This window comes from Poecilia mexicana, unplaced genomic scaffold, assembly GCF_051168715.1.
Source record: "Poecilia mexicana isolate PSO_F unplaced genomic scaffold, ASM5116871v1 scaffold_17, whole genome shotgun sequence".
NCBI lineage: Eukaryota > Metazoa > Chordata > Actinopteri > Cyprinodontiformes > Poeciliidae > Poecilia > Poecilia mexicana.
This window is the reverse complement of record NW_028263386.1, coordinates 5,570,001-5,582,825: the sequence shown is the minus strand read 5'-3', so window position 1 is coordinate 5,582,825 and position 12,825 is coordinate 5,570,001. Positions and strand designations below refer to the sequence as shown.

The 12,825-nt window shown below is 38.3% G+C and overlaps 1 protein-coding gene across 1 annotated transcript in view; it reads left to right on the top strand.

Moving 5' to 3' along the window:
* LOC106906125 (neuropilin-1a-like) overlaps window positions 1-12,825 on the top strand; it is an 80,537-nt gene that overhangs the window by 45,305 nt on the left and 22,407 nt on the right. The window contains exons 7-10 of the mRNA XM_088014348.1: window positions 8,764-8,919; window positions 9,753-9,897; window positions 11,142-11,317; window positions 12,143-12,298. Of these exons, the coding sequence (XP_087870474.1) occupies window positions 8,764-8,919; window positions 9,753-9,897; window positions 11,142-11,317; window positions 12,143-12,298 (633 nt within the window). The remainder of the gene's footprint in view (window positions 1-8,763; window positions 8,920-9,752; window positions 9,898-11,141; window positions 11,318-12,142; window positions 12,299-12,825) is intronic.

The following is a 12,825-nucleotide window of genomic DNA, read 5'->3' as shown; positions in this document are numbered from 1 at the left end:
TCCACTTCCCTCCTGTGAGAGTTACAACAGGAAGTAGACAGGAACGCCGCCACAGCGCCAGATTAGTGACTGTGGCTTTCTATTGTCTGTCTGGGGACGTGTTTCACCGCCGGGGCCTCTGGGACATCAGGAAATGAAGGACGGAGATTTAATTGGGGTTAATGGGTTCACGCGCTGGGTGGAAACTGCTGGTTTTACACGAAGGTCACCAACGGCATTAAAAATGTGGCCATTTTGAATAAAATTATTTTGAAGTGTTGAAGTAATGAGGACACGACTAATGAGACGGTAAAGTTGACAAAGAAACTTGGATCAATAACTGGGCCGCTCTGCAAAGGCAATTAATGTTTCAGCAGAAATGTTGGATGTGTGGACGTTCATTAGACCCTCCGGTAGTCTCCTGTTCCCGTTTCTAATCTATGCTTTATTTAAATAGTTGTGTTAGACTCCAGTGTGCATTCACAGTGGGCGATGACAAAGTCTCGGTTCGGGTTAAAGAAAAGGTTAATTATGGACTCGGTCAGTTCTTCAAGTATGAGAAAAGAGCCGCGAGGAAATATTGACTGCATATGTAGCTCATATGATGTTTTAATTATATTTAAATGGAAACCTGACTTTAACTATGTTTACATTTATTTTCACCAGCTTTTTACTTTGATTTCTAAAGAGGATTGTTTTTAACATGCTGTTCCGTCTCCCCAAACTCAACTTCACTCATATGGAAAACATCCTCTTATTGAATCTGCATCAGGATAAATTAAACTTACAACCAACCACTTTCTTCTGGCTATTTAAGGTTAGCAAAGTTTTTATTTAGCAATAGAAAATAAATTGAAAATTGTACATTTTATACAATACTCCAAATTTAGTGGAAAAAAGACACTGAAAATCAGTTTTGATAAACCCAGTGGATTGACTCCAGCCTTCTTTGATTTGGATTCACACTGATCCTGTTTGGTTCGCTTTAGAAGTCCAGTTCATTTGACTGGAAAGTTCAGTTCATTTGTTGACGTTTGAGTCTGTGATCATACTCTGATGAGAACCAAAGAAGCGAACTTGAATGCATATGTGAACGCCAAGCGGATCGGACGCTGCTCCAAAAGTAGGAAGTGCAGGGCATTCTGAGTAAATGCAACCAAAACAAACATGCTAGTCTAGCGCTAGCAGGAGAAATGACTTGTGGATTTTTACTAAAGGCAACCGCTAAGATCTGATGCCGTTCCATTTCTGTTTATATTTTGTGAAGAAGGAAGTTGCGCTCAGTGTCTTCAGAGGTTTTCCTGTTGTTTCCTTCAGTGGTTCTTGGTGCAGCGCCCCCACAGGCGAGGAGGGGAACTGGTTTTTCAGTTAACTTAGTTCTTTTGACTCAGTGCAAAGAGAACCACGGCAGCTGAAAATGTAATAAATGTTGCAGTTTTGGTCCCGAATCGAACCGAGTTTACCGGACTGGCAGGTGTTGCTGCTGGCGGAAACGACAATGAAGAAGATGACAGGAAATGGTCTTCTTCGTGGTTAGTTTTTTTTTTTTTCAGACAGTTAGCCTCTCACAGCATCACAGTTCATTAAAAGTTGAGTCTTTAACGACTAGTTTCTCCAAATGCGTACATATCTGCTCCCAGGTGTAAGTAAGACACCAACGTCTCCTCTGATTGGCTGAATTACGAATATACCTCATGTTTACGTCACATGAATAAACTTATTCAGGTGTGATTTTAATTTAAGTTCTTATTTAATGGAAACAGCAATTTCAACATTAGCAGAATGTCAACAAAAATTTGTGCACATTTGCAGCTTCTGCCGTATTTCTGAGACAGAACTGAAATTAAACAAGTTTAATGTTTATCTTCTGACTGTATCCAAAGTTCAAGAGACGAGGTGAGACTTTCTGCCCTTCAGCTTCAGATTCAGTTCGTCTGGCCACAAGATCTACAAACCTATTGTTAAAAGAGTGAAATAATGTCCTGATTGCTGCATGAAATCAGCTCTGTTTATCTCTGCTGTTCATGAAAGCCTTGTTCTGGCAGCTTCTCCGTAAGAAACAGCGGCGCGGCTACATCTGGCCGGGTGATTTATGCCCCTCTGAACCGGGCCTGTTGCTCCGCCTCATTGAGCCTCCAGAGTAATGACTGGAGGTTTTTTCATGAAGAGGATTTTCCATTTTATTTGATTAAGTGTGCTGCGATCCAGCTCCGCGCCGCGTCTCTCCGCCTGTGGCTTTGGATTCCTCTTATTTAAGATGAAAATTATGACTCGGTTAATTCCTGCATGCCTGTCCCCTCCACTGCAGGCAGCTCTATTAATTATTTACAGCCATGTATATTTTATCGATACTATTTTCAGGTTTCTGTTGGGTGAAGCGTCCCGCTGGCCGTCTGCTTGGAGGCAGACAGTCGGCTCATTATCTGGCTTTATTGTGACTCTGTAATCATATTTCTCACAGCAGTGACTCATTTCAACTGCATGCTGGAAATTTGCAATAAAATTATGAGCTCTTATGTTTAGACATTAAAAATCTGAGACGCTTTGGTTCATCTCAACAAAATATAACCAGACCAACTTTGTTATAGTTAACTAAAACCAATGAAAAGTGAAAATTAGAGAACATTTTAACTAAAATACATAAAATATTAGTTAATGGGGAAAAACTACAGTAATGGAAAAACACAAAATCTTACCAAGTGTTTTTAGTCTAGTTTCTACTGCAAATATCTTAGTACATTTGAAATAAGAAAACTACCTTAGAAGTAACTTTTCAGCAAGATATAGGAGCTTGTTTTAACCCAATAACTCCATAATTTTGATGAAAAACTTCTACTTCTACTGGCAGATTGAAAAAATATAATATGAAATTATCTACCAATGAAACAAGTACTTTTCCAGCAAAATTAAGAAATTTAGTTTATGTTTGCCGCTGAAAAGTTACTTGCAAGTTAGTTTTCTCTTATTTCAGGTGAACTAAGATATTTGCACTAGAAATTAGAGATTTTGTATTTTTGCAGTGAACTTATAAAATTAACTAAAACACACTGAAGTTATGGATATAATATTATTTGTTTTTGTGTTTTTGAATCTATTAAATAGTCTTTCAAACTGATGCAAATTATTTTTGTCCCCAAACACAAGCAGTTTACATCAGTTTTCGGTAAATTACGGAGCTCCATATGTCTCAAAATGCGACAGTAAAAGTTGGTACAGACTCAGTTGTTGCTCAACAATAATTGAATCTTCTGTTGAGTATTTATTATCCAATCAATGGAAACATAACCACAATACAATACCTAAAACTTAACCAAAAATACTAATAAAAACTAAAACTAAACAATATTTAACCAATAATACCAGATGAGATGTTGGAATAACAAATTTTCCTGCACGATAAATTGTCCCAGAAGTTATTACAGTAAAAGATAATATTGTTGTTTTGAGACCATTTTCAGTTGGTATAACAGTAATGATAATGCAAAAACACATCCAGTAAATATCAGTAAACTTTAAATTGTAACGAACAAGTAACATTGGAACTGGAAGATATCTTAAATCTTCAAAATAAACCAAACAACAGAAACAATAAATAAAGTCAATTATAAAGTCTCTGAAAATAAAATTGGACCATTTGATAGTTTTTTTGAGCAGCAATGTGGAACCAGGAAAGGCTTCCTCCCTTGAGTTTCAGGTATTTATAGAGACTCGTTTGACTTCAGGATTACACTGACGCCATCAGGAAGCGCTGGGTTGTTTACATCTGGAGAACACATTTAGGCTTTGTCTGCCTGAGGCGCATTGTCATCGTGGGGGAAACAATACGGATGAAGTTCCTGCAAAGAGCCTTAAAGAGTTGACCGACCCGGAGCAAATTTCTCCATGTTTACTTATGAACCTGGAAAATATCAGGAGAAACTTGTAAAAACAGATTGATCACACTAAAGAAAACTTCATGGTTCACAAGATAAATGGGATTATCTTGCAGTTATTCAATATTCCTGAATATTTAACATTGTTTAGCAATAACTTTAAAAACCTTTCATTTTGATTCAGTTTAATTAATTAAGTACAATATAATGTAGAGATCGTTGGACCTTGAACAGAATCTTGTGAAACTCCAGTAAACTGTTTATTTTTTTTCAGATTCAAGATGAATAAAAAGCATGAAGTTTATCAAGGAAAATACTTCCTGAAACAAAACAGTTCTGGTTAAGTTCCTCTCCATTTTGGATGAAAAACCAGAAAGTCTCTGCTCGATTCTCATCTCCCTTCACTTTTCCATCTTGGATTTCTCCCATTCAGCTTGATTTCTTCAGTTGAATTCAAAGAAATGGATGAGTTGGGATCGTAAATGTTGATTTTCTGTGCTGTTTTAGATTGTAGTCTGTAATCTGGTTGTAGTTTCAGCAATGGCAGCTGAGGAAGTGAACAAAGCTGGTCAATACAAACGCTACGGCCAAACATTAGCGATTGAGTGAAATCAGATTTAAAACTTCAACAGAGTCCAGGCATCCAGGAAGCAATCATTTATCAATAGCCAACAGTCCAAGCCCGCTAAACGAAGCAAATAAAACAAGGGGTTGGTAGTTTTTAACCAAACTACCGTTGACACAAAATGGCGGACTACTGTTGTTTTTTGGGTCTGATAGTTTTCTTTGTTCTTCTTTTGGAGTTATTTTTGTGTACCAATTTTCAAATGTCTAGGCTACATTACAATGTTTGAAATAGGCCAGTGGAACCTTTTCAGGTCCATTTAAATACATAAATTTCACTAATAATTGAAGCGTGTGCATCATTTGTTTTATTTTCGGATATGTCTAGGCCTCCAAAATGCTTCTTTACTTCAGAGAAGATTAATAAGAAACACTACAATTACTAATTACTGAAAAAACTGGTGAAGTCCAATTTGTGGTGTAACTGAATACAAGCACAGAGAAACTCAGCGAGTGCCGAACCCCCAGATAAGAATGGGGTAATTAAGGGTTTTATTTTTATTATAGCTAGGTCCCATTTGGAAGGCTGTGGCATCATTAAAGTTTAATCCTAATTTGCCAAATTTAAACGAGTTATGTTCCCATCTTGCAGTTTGTTTTCCTTCATTAAAAAGTTCTAAGTGAGAGTATTTCTCTGTTATAAATAGTTGGCAGTGCCAGCCGCTGAGCAATTAGGAGATGGAAGGCCAATTACCTTCAGCCAGTTGATGGAGGAAGTGTGGAAAATGGAACAATGAGCCAAAGGATTATTGTAAACACTGAGTTTTCCTGTTTCAAAAGGAAAAACCAGTCTGTTCACTTTAATCTCTGGAGGCTGGATCTCGTACGTTAGCCTCCTCTTGCTGCATTTGAACTTAATCATTGACTCATTTTCCTTTTAAACACTGGATAATATGAATGTTTTCATCAATATTTATGTTTTCCTGACTTTTTTACATCTTATGTATGTAAATGTGAAACTGACTGTATGACCTACTTCCTCGTTCAGTTTGGGGTTGTTTAAACACTCATTCAGTTGATCTGTTTAATTAGTTTGGAAGTGGATTTGAGTTGAAGATGCTCTAAGATTAATGTGTAGCTTCCCCTGCTGGACTAAACCTGTTGTGAAAACCTTTAACTGAAATTGTTGTTCATGATTTGTTTGAGCCACGGTTTATTGATGTAGCCAAACATCAAGAAGAAAGTCTCAGAAAACATGAAACTCGATATTTGTCATTTCCTTTTCCATGTAGATTTAACATCAAACTTATAGTTTGACTTTTAAAAAACACAATAATCAAACATCAAATGGCGAGAGCAAATTCAAATACTAACTTAAAGCAACAAGTAAATTATTGTAAATGAGCAAGTTAACAATATCTAACAATATCTGCTAGCTCCTATGTAGCTAGCATGCTGGCTACATAGTTATGATTGCTATGACCATGTAACTAGCATTTCCATAACTATGGGTACTAGCTACTAAGTAGTGACCAGCTCCTATGTAGCTATGTCTGTGTATCTGGACATTGTAGCTACATAGGAGCTAGCATAACTAAAGCCGATTTCAGGTGACATTATTGGTAGTTTCAAATAGAACTATACCTAACAGTTGGTCAAAACAAGATTTGAGGTCAGTAGTCAGACAGCTGATGGCTTACAGACATATTAGCTGTATTACCAGCACCAGAATTTGATTTGATTGTGGCCTTTTGCCATAATGTGGACCAAAAAAACGAACTTTAGTCCGCCTACAAACCTCAGTCTTGGTTTGATTGAAGTGAACTCTGGTGCTGTTCGAATGCATATGAACGACAAGCAGACCGGAGACCGCTCCAGAAGCAGGAAGTGGAATACAGCGCAGGGCATTCTGGGTAAATACAACCAAAACAAACAGGCTAACTAGCGCTAGCGGGAGAAATGGCTCATGATTTTTTACCAAAGACAAAAGAGAAATCCTGCAACCAATAAAATCTGACGCTCCTCCATTTTTGTTTACGTTTTGTGAAGATAAGTTGTGCTCTGTCTCTTTTTCTGAGGTTTTCATGTCGTTTCCTGCAGTGGTTCTTGGTGCAGCGCCCCCAGAGGCGAGGAGGGGAACAGGTGTCTCATAGGGTTTTGTTTGTTTGACACAGTGCAGTGAAAATGTAGCAAAATGTTGCTGTTTTTGTCCCCAATTTAACCAAATCTACCAGACTATGTTGTAAAAATTATGTCTTGGTTTTACTTCTCTTTGAAGGCGACACTGAGTTACAAGTAAACACCATAAAACACGATTTAATTTAAAAGGCATCCTACATGCGACATTTTCATATGGGCTGAGTGCAAACAAGTGTTGCGTCTCGTGGGAATTTAGATGAGAAGAGACGTGGGAGCGGCGGAGAGCCATCCCACGCAACATGATTTCCCAGGGGTCTCCCTGTCAATCACGGATCCCGCAGAGACCTGCTATTTCCTGCTCCTTCCCTGAAAAAGCTTCGGCAGGAGCAGTCAACACCCGCACTTTGGGGCCTTCCCATGTAGAGCAGCATCTCTTCGGTCGTATAATTACACGCTGCATGCGGCGGTCATCCCACACGCTGAAGCAGAGCGCCTATTCTGGCCTCATAATGCCCAAACTCAACAAACAGGATTGTAATGGAAGTCGAACGGAGAGTAGTGTCGTAGATTGCATAATTAAACCCGTTTCATGCTTTGATTCAAAGGGAAATCCTGTGATGCAGAACAACTTTAAACCATTTTCAGTTTAGATAGCCACTACTATTTGTTAAAGGTGACCTATTATGCTTCCTTGAACAAGTTGGGATAGGTTTATGGGTAATACGTGTTCTTTAGGTTTGGGATTTTGGTCTGTTCAGTTCCGCGTTTCTAGCTGCTTTTGGTCATCTTGTTTGAAATCTCAATTAGCTGCTGCTGACCAGGTCCCCCAAACTCAACATTTGGACTCACATATGAAAATGGCTGCAAAAAGATGCACAATTATACAACCATACATCTTTGAAAAGCAGAAGTGGAGCCTCCTGCACAACCAACAAGAACGCCGCTAGTGGTTTCTGGATGATAAATCTACAACAAAACCCGGTAAAACCAGCGGCTCAAACGTTGTGGAGCTCAGCTGGGGTTGCTAGGTGACGGGGATGGGGTTGCTAGGTGATGATGCGGTGCCAATGAATATGACTTAATCATTTACCAGACACCAAAAAACATTAACTTTTTGCCAAAAACTGGTTGGATGGGTTTTTTAAGAGCTTGGGTTGTTTTTATGAGCAGTAGAAACCCAAATGTAAGTACAAAAACATTCAAGATGTGAATTTTGCATACAGCATAAAAACTGTAAGGCTTTTTGCTATCTCTGTTACTCTTTGATAACAATCAGCTTATTAATCTTTTCACTGTTGCTTTCTGGGTAAAGACGGTTTGAACTGCCTCCTTTTCAGATTAAACAGAACTCACACTCCACATGCATTTCATTTTATCTACTCTGATCACAGTTTCATGATTATAAAAGGAAAACTGTTTCCAAGGAATGTGATTCTGATCCTAGGACTTATAGATAAAGAGACGTGGGGTTTTTTTGTATGTAAGGCAGAAAAAAAGATCACAGTTTGCTATTAGAAATATAAAAGTAATTGAGTTTGACTGTGTTCGCCTTTAGCTGACTTGCAGTAAAGGAAAATCAAATCAGCTGTAATTGAATTTCTTTTCTATTTTAAGGCTGTCTGAAGAGTCTTGTGATGTCTATCAGATGGTGACTTTATTTATGCTTTATACCCAAACACAGGGGTGTCCAAACTTTCTCCATTAGTGCCAAAAATGTTCACATTGAGAGCAGTCTTTATTTCTCAAAAGTCCAAAATATAAACATGGTCTTGCACAGTTGCTGTTTTAGTGACAGGTAAATATTTATTTTAACTTTTTTGGGATTTATTTATTAAACATTGTTATTAAAGAAAAATACTTCATCAGTCAGTGATGAAGAAAATAAATGGCGCTCCTGGATTGGCTGGTTTGCTAACATCAGCCATTAGTGTTAGCATGTCAGCTAGCATTGTGGCTAAGTATTTTAGCTCCCCAATCAGCATGCTTTTTTAAAAAGTATTTTAGATAAGCTCAATTTAAAAAAAATACAAATAAACAGATTTTTGGCAAATAACTTGTAATTACATTCCAGAAAAAATTCTACAAATAGGCGGGAATGAGGAATAAATCAACTTTACAAAATAAGAATGCATGTATCAGGCTTTACTGACCTGAACAGAACCTTCCTGGAAGCCATTTTACTGACCCGTTGTTGTTTTTTTGTCTGCAGGTCGACCTGGGGTTCCTCAGGTACGTCACCAGCATCGGGACCCAGGGAGCCATTTCAATAGAGACCCAGAAGCATTACTTCGTCCGCTCCTACAAAGTGGACCTGAGCACCAACGGAGAGGACTGGATCACAGTGAAGGAGGGCTCAAAGCAGAAGGCAAAGATCAGCTATCTCACTGTTTTAATTCACTGTCTGGATACGTGTTGTTATCTGTGATATTTACCTTGTATCTCTCAGGTCTCATTGTCAGGATGCTTCTACTAACTGCACATTGTAGATTTTTAGGCATTTACTCTGATTTGGTGACCTTTTCTTACAGAACAACTAAAAAGCCTAAATACTCTTGGTTAAAATGCAAATGTTGCAAATCAGACATATAAAATATGCAATTTAAAGAGTGATTTATTTAGACAACAGAGCATTTTTAGAAGATTTTTGTCTTTCTAGAAAAGTAAAGTCTGGAAAATAAAACATTTTTTCATATAATCTTTCCACTTTTTTTATCCAGGCCTGGAAAATGATTTTTAAAAAATTACAGACTGCATGGGAAGCTTGCTATTGTGAGTTTAGCCTAAATGTTGTCAGAAAATTATCAGAATTATTATTGTTTTATTTTGTACCAATAGTACTGATCTAAAATTAAGTTCTTAAAATGTCTTAAATTAAGTGTTAAACATGTAAGTTGGCCTTAAATACTTTTATTAATTTTTGATTTTATCAAAGTCTTCATTTCTTTCTGTGACTTCAGATTACTGCTAATTAGCTGCTAATATCTAGCTTGTACATACGCTAACTAGCTAAATGGCTAGCTAGTAGCTAACTAGTTTTTATTTTACACTTTATATCTTACCAGCCTATTAAAATGCCCTCCTTTGTACACTTTATGATAATCAGCTCAATTCAGACTTTTTCTCTCACAATATTTAATTGGTTTTCTCAAATCTGTTAACAAAAACAGAAACAATTTTTTTTATTATTCTTATTTCCAGATCTTTCTGGGGAATCACAATCCAACAGACGAAGTCCGTGCCTTCTTCCCCAAACCGATTCTGACCCGATTCGTTCGTATCCGCCCGCTTACCTGGGAGCAAGGCATCTGCATGCGCTTTGAGGTCTACGGCTGCAGACTGTCAGGTGTGAGGCAGAACTCCATGTATACCTGTTAAACCCACTGATTCAGCCTCTTTCTGCATGTTTTTCCTGACCTCGGTCCTTGTTTTGATTTTTTTTCACTTCTGACTTTCCCATAAACATATTTTTTGCCGGTTTTTCTGCACATCATGCATCAACCTTACACGGTTACCATTTGGGGAGCTACACCCCCACTGCTTTCTGTTGATTTTAAATAATTATTACGTCCAAACTGGGCGAAACCTCCCCACTGAAGGACACAATTATTCATTACAGTGAAGCTGTGCGAGATCATTCTGGCTCATTAATCATCCTCAGACATTATTCCCCGTCTCTGATGTGAAACTCTCAGAAGGAGCTGAGTGGAGTTGATACAGCTGAGTGGAGATCTGGTGCTCTGGACCGGGCTATGCATACATTTATGTTGTTCTCCACTGGAGAGGACATTTTGTACCCTTATCTCTGGTTCTGCAGCCAAATCAACATTTATAGGATCTAACTTTGAATTACCTTGTTGAATTACTGTTTTAACTCCCATAAGTTTAAATATTACTGAAAATATTTTAAAGTAAGATTATTTCACTGTATTTTGATTATTGGCACTGAGTTATTACATCATAACCAGCTTAACAGTGTTTGGCACCAGCCAGATAAAAATATTGGACTTTCCTTAGGATTTATAAGCTTTGCTAAATTTTATTTAATTATGTTAATGTATTTATGTAAGTCTTATTAAATACTAACTTGTTTCAAATCTGTGTAAAACTGCCTGAGGGAACATTTATTTCCTTACCAATGAGATATTGCATATTTTGAAGAGGGGATGATGAGATTTTGTAAATCAAAAAAAGATTTACAATTTGACACAATCTGAAAATGATAAATTATCCTAAAATCTAATCTATAAATATTCCAATAGGCAATAAGAAAGTAAAACAGATCCTGAAAACTATTTCTGTATCTGAGAATGAGCATTAAAAATATAATTGAGGCTAAATACAGGTTGAACTTTTAATGAAAGTTTTCCCTGACCTCTTTAAGTCGATAAACTGTCCAACTTAAATCCATACATTTTTGAAGAATTGCTTGTTACCTTGTTAAAAGATCATATTCAGAGTTTGAGTTGACTTCATCAATTTGAATGAATCCATTGTGGAAATTCCTGATCATTTTTGTGTTTTTGGTTCCTTATTTAAATTCCCTAACCTCTGCTTCCTCTGTTGTCTCTCTGCCGTCCCGTCTCTCAGACTACCCGTGCTCGTCGATGTTAGGCATGGTGTCGGGGCTGATCTCTGACCCTCAGATCAACGCTTCGTCCTTCGCCGACCGGGGCTGGGTGGCCGAGAACGTCCGGTTGTTGACGGGCAGGTCGGGATGGACCGGGCAGCAGACCAAGCAGCCCTTCAAGAACGAGTGGCTGCAGGTGAGTCTGCAGCTCAGCCGGCTTGGATTACCTGGCAAAACCTCTGAATGCTCTGAGATATGAGTATAAAGGGGCTTAAGGGAAGCTATTATGTAATTCACTTTTTGTGAGTTTATTTAGTACCATTTGGGTCTCAACTGCTTCTAGAAAAAGTCCAATCATTAAATCAAAGTCATCCAACCACTTTCTGGCAATAAGTCAATGTTTCTGATGGAAAAGGAATCATTTAAAAAGAAAACTAAACTACTAAGTCAGAATCGGCAAGGCATTGTCCTGTTACCTAGCAACCCCAAAGGAACCCAGCCCCGTTGCCTAGCAACCCAAGCGGAACTCCACTCACTGTTAAAGATGTACTGTTGTATAATTTGCATTTGTTTGCAGCCACTTTCACATGTGCAGAGTTTAAGTGTTGACTTTGGGAGCGTGGCCAGCAGCAGCTTATTTGCATAAAAGTGACAGAAGCCCTAAAACAGCAAATTCTGAAAAAACCCTAAAATTGAGAGAACTGAGGAGGAGAGATCACATTTTTAAACAATGACTTTGTTAAAAAAAAAAACTGTAATTAATATGTTTTGTTTAGCCCAAAGACCAATGCTAACCTGTTCAAGGAAGCATAATTAGTTACCTTTAAGATATTTTTGTATGCATTTCTAAAACAGCAAAAGAAAATCTAAATATGTGTGAATTCAAGTGACTCCTCTTCAGTAGCTCCCACATTAAAAGTGACTCAAACACACCAACAGTCCCTGTGGTCTGGGTCAGGTTGTATTTTATATGCTTATAATCCTATGATGGTGCGTAATCATCACATTTCCTTCCTTGCAGGTGGATCTGGGCCAGGACAAGATACTGAGCGGTGTGGTGATCCAGGGAGGAAAACACCACGACCGCAACGTTTACATGAAGAGGTTCAAGGTCGGCCACAGCCTGGACGGTGAAAACTGGACCATCGTTAAGGAGGAGAACAGCACCAGGCCGAAGGTCAGCTTGCTCACGCTGATTTAAAACACAACGGTTCTGATTACAGCTGGCAGCCAGGGCGGCGCTCAGTGGGAAAGCTGCTGCTTCTGGGCAAAACAGGAAAGCTTAGCGCGATGGGCAACAGTTGTTGCTGAAGCAAAAGACAAAACATGAAACACCGTTCAAGATGGTTCTGGATACAAGCGGCGCCATCTTGGAGCAGGTCTGAGATCAGCAGCTGCTCATCGACATGAGAGGGAATGAACGGTTTGGACTTTAGATTCAGTTTCTGGCTGGACTTAAAGGTTTTCAGGACAACTTCAGCTGCTAGACGACAATGGGCAACTGGAGAAATCTAAACAGGAAATACTCTGGGAATCCAATTTTTCTGAGGAAATGGATGGATGGATGTATGTATGTATGTATGTATGTATGTATGTATGTATGGATGGATGGATGTATGGATGTATGGATGGATGGATGGATGGATGGATGGATGGATGGATGGATGGATGGATGGATGGATGGATGGATGGATGGATGATTTG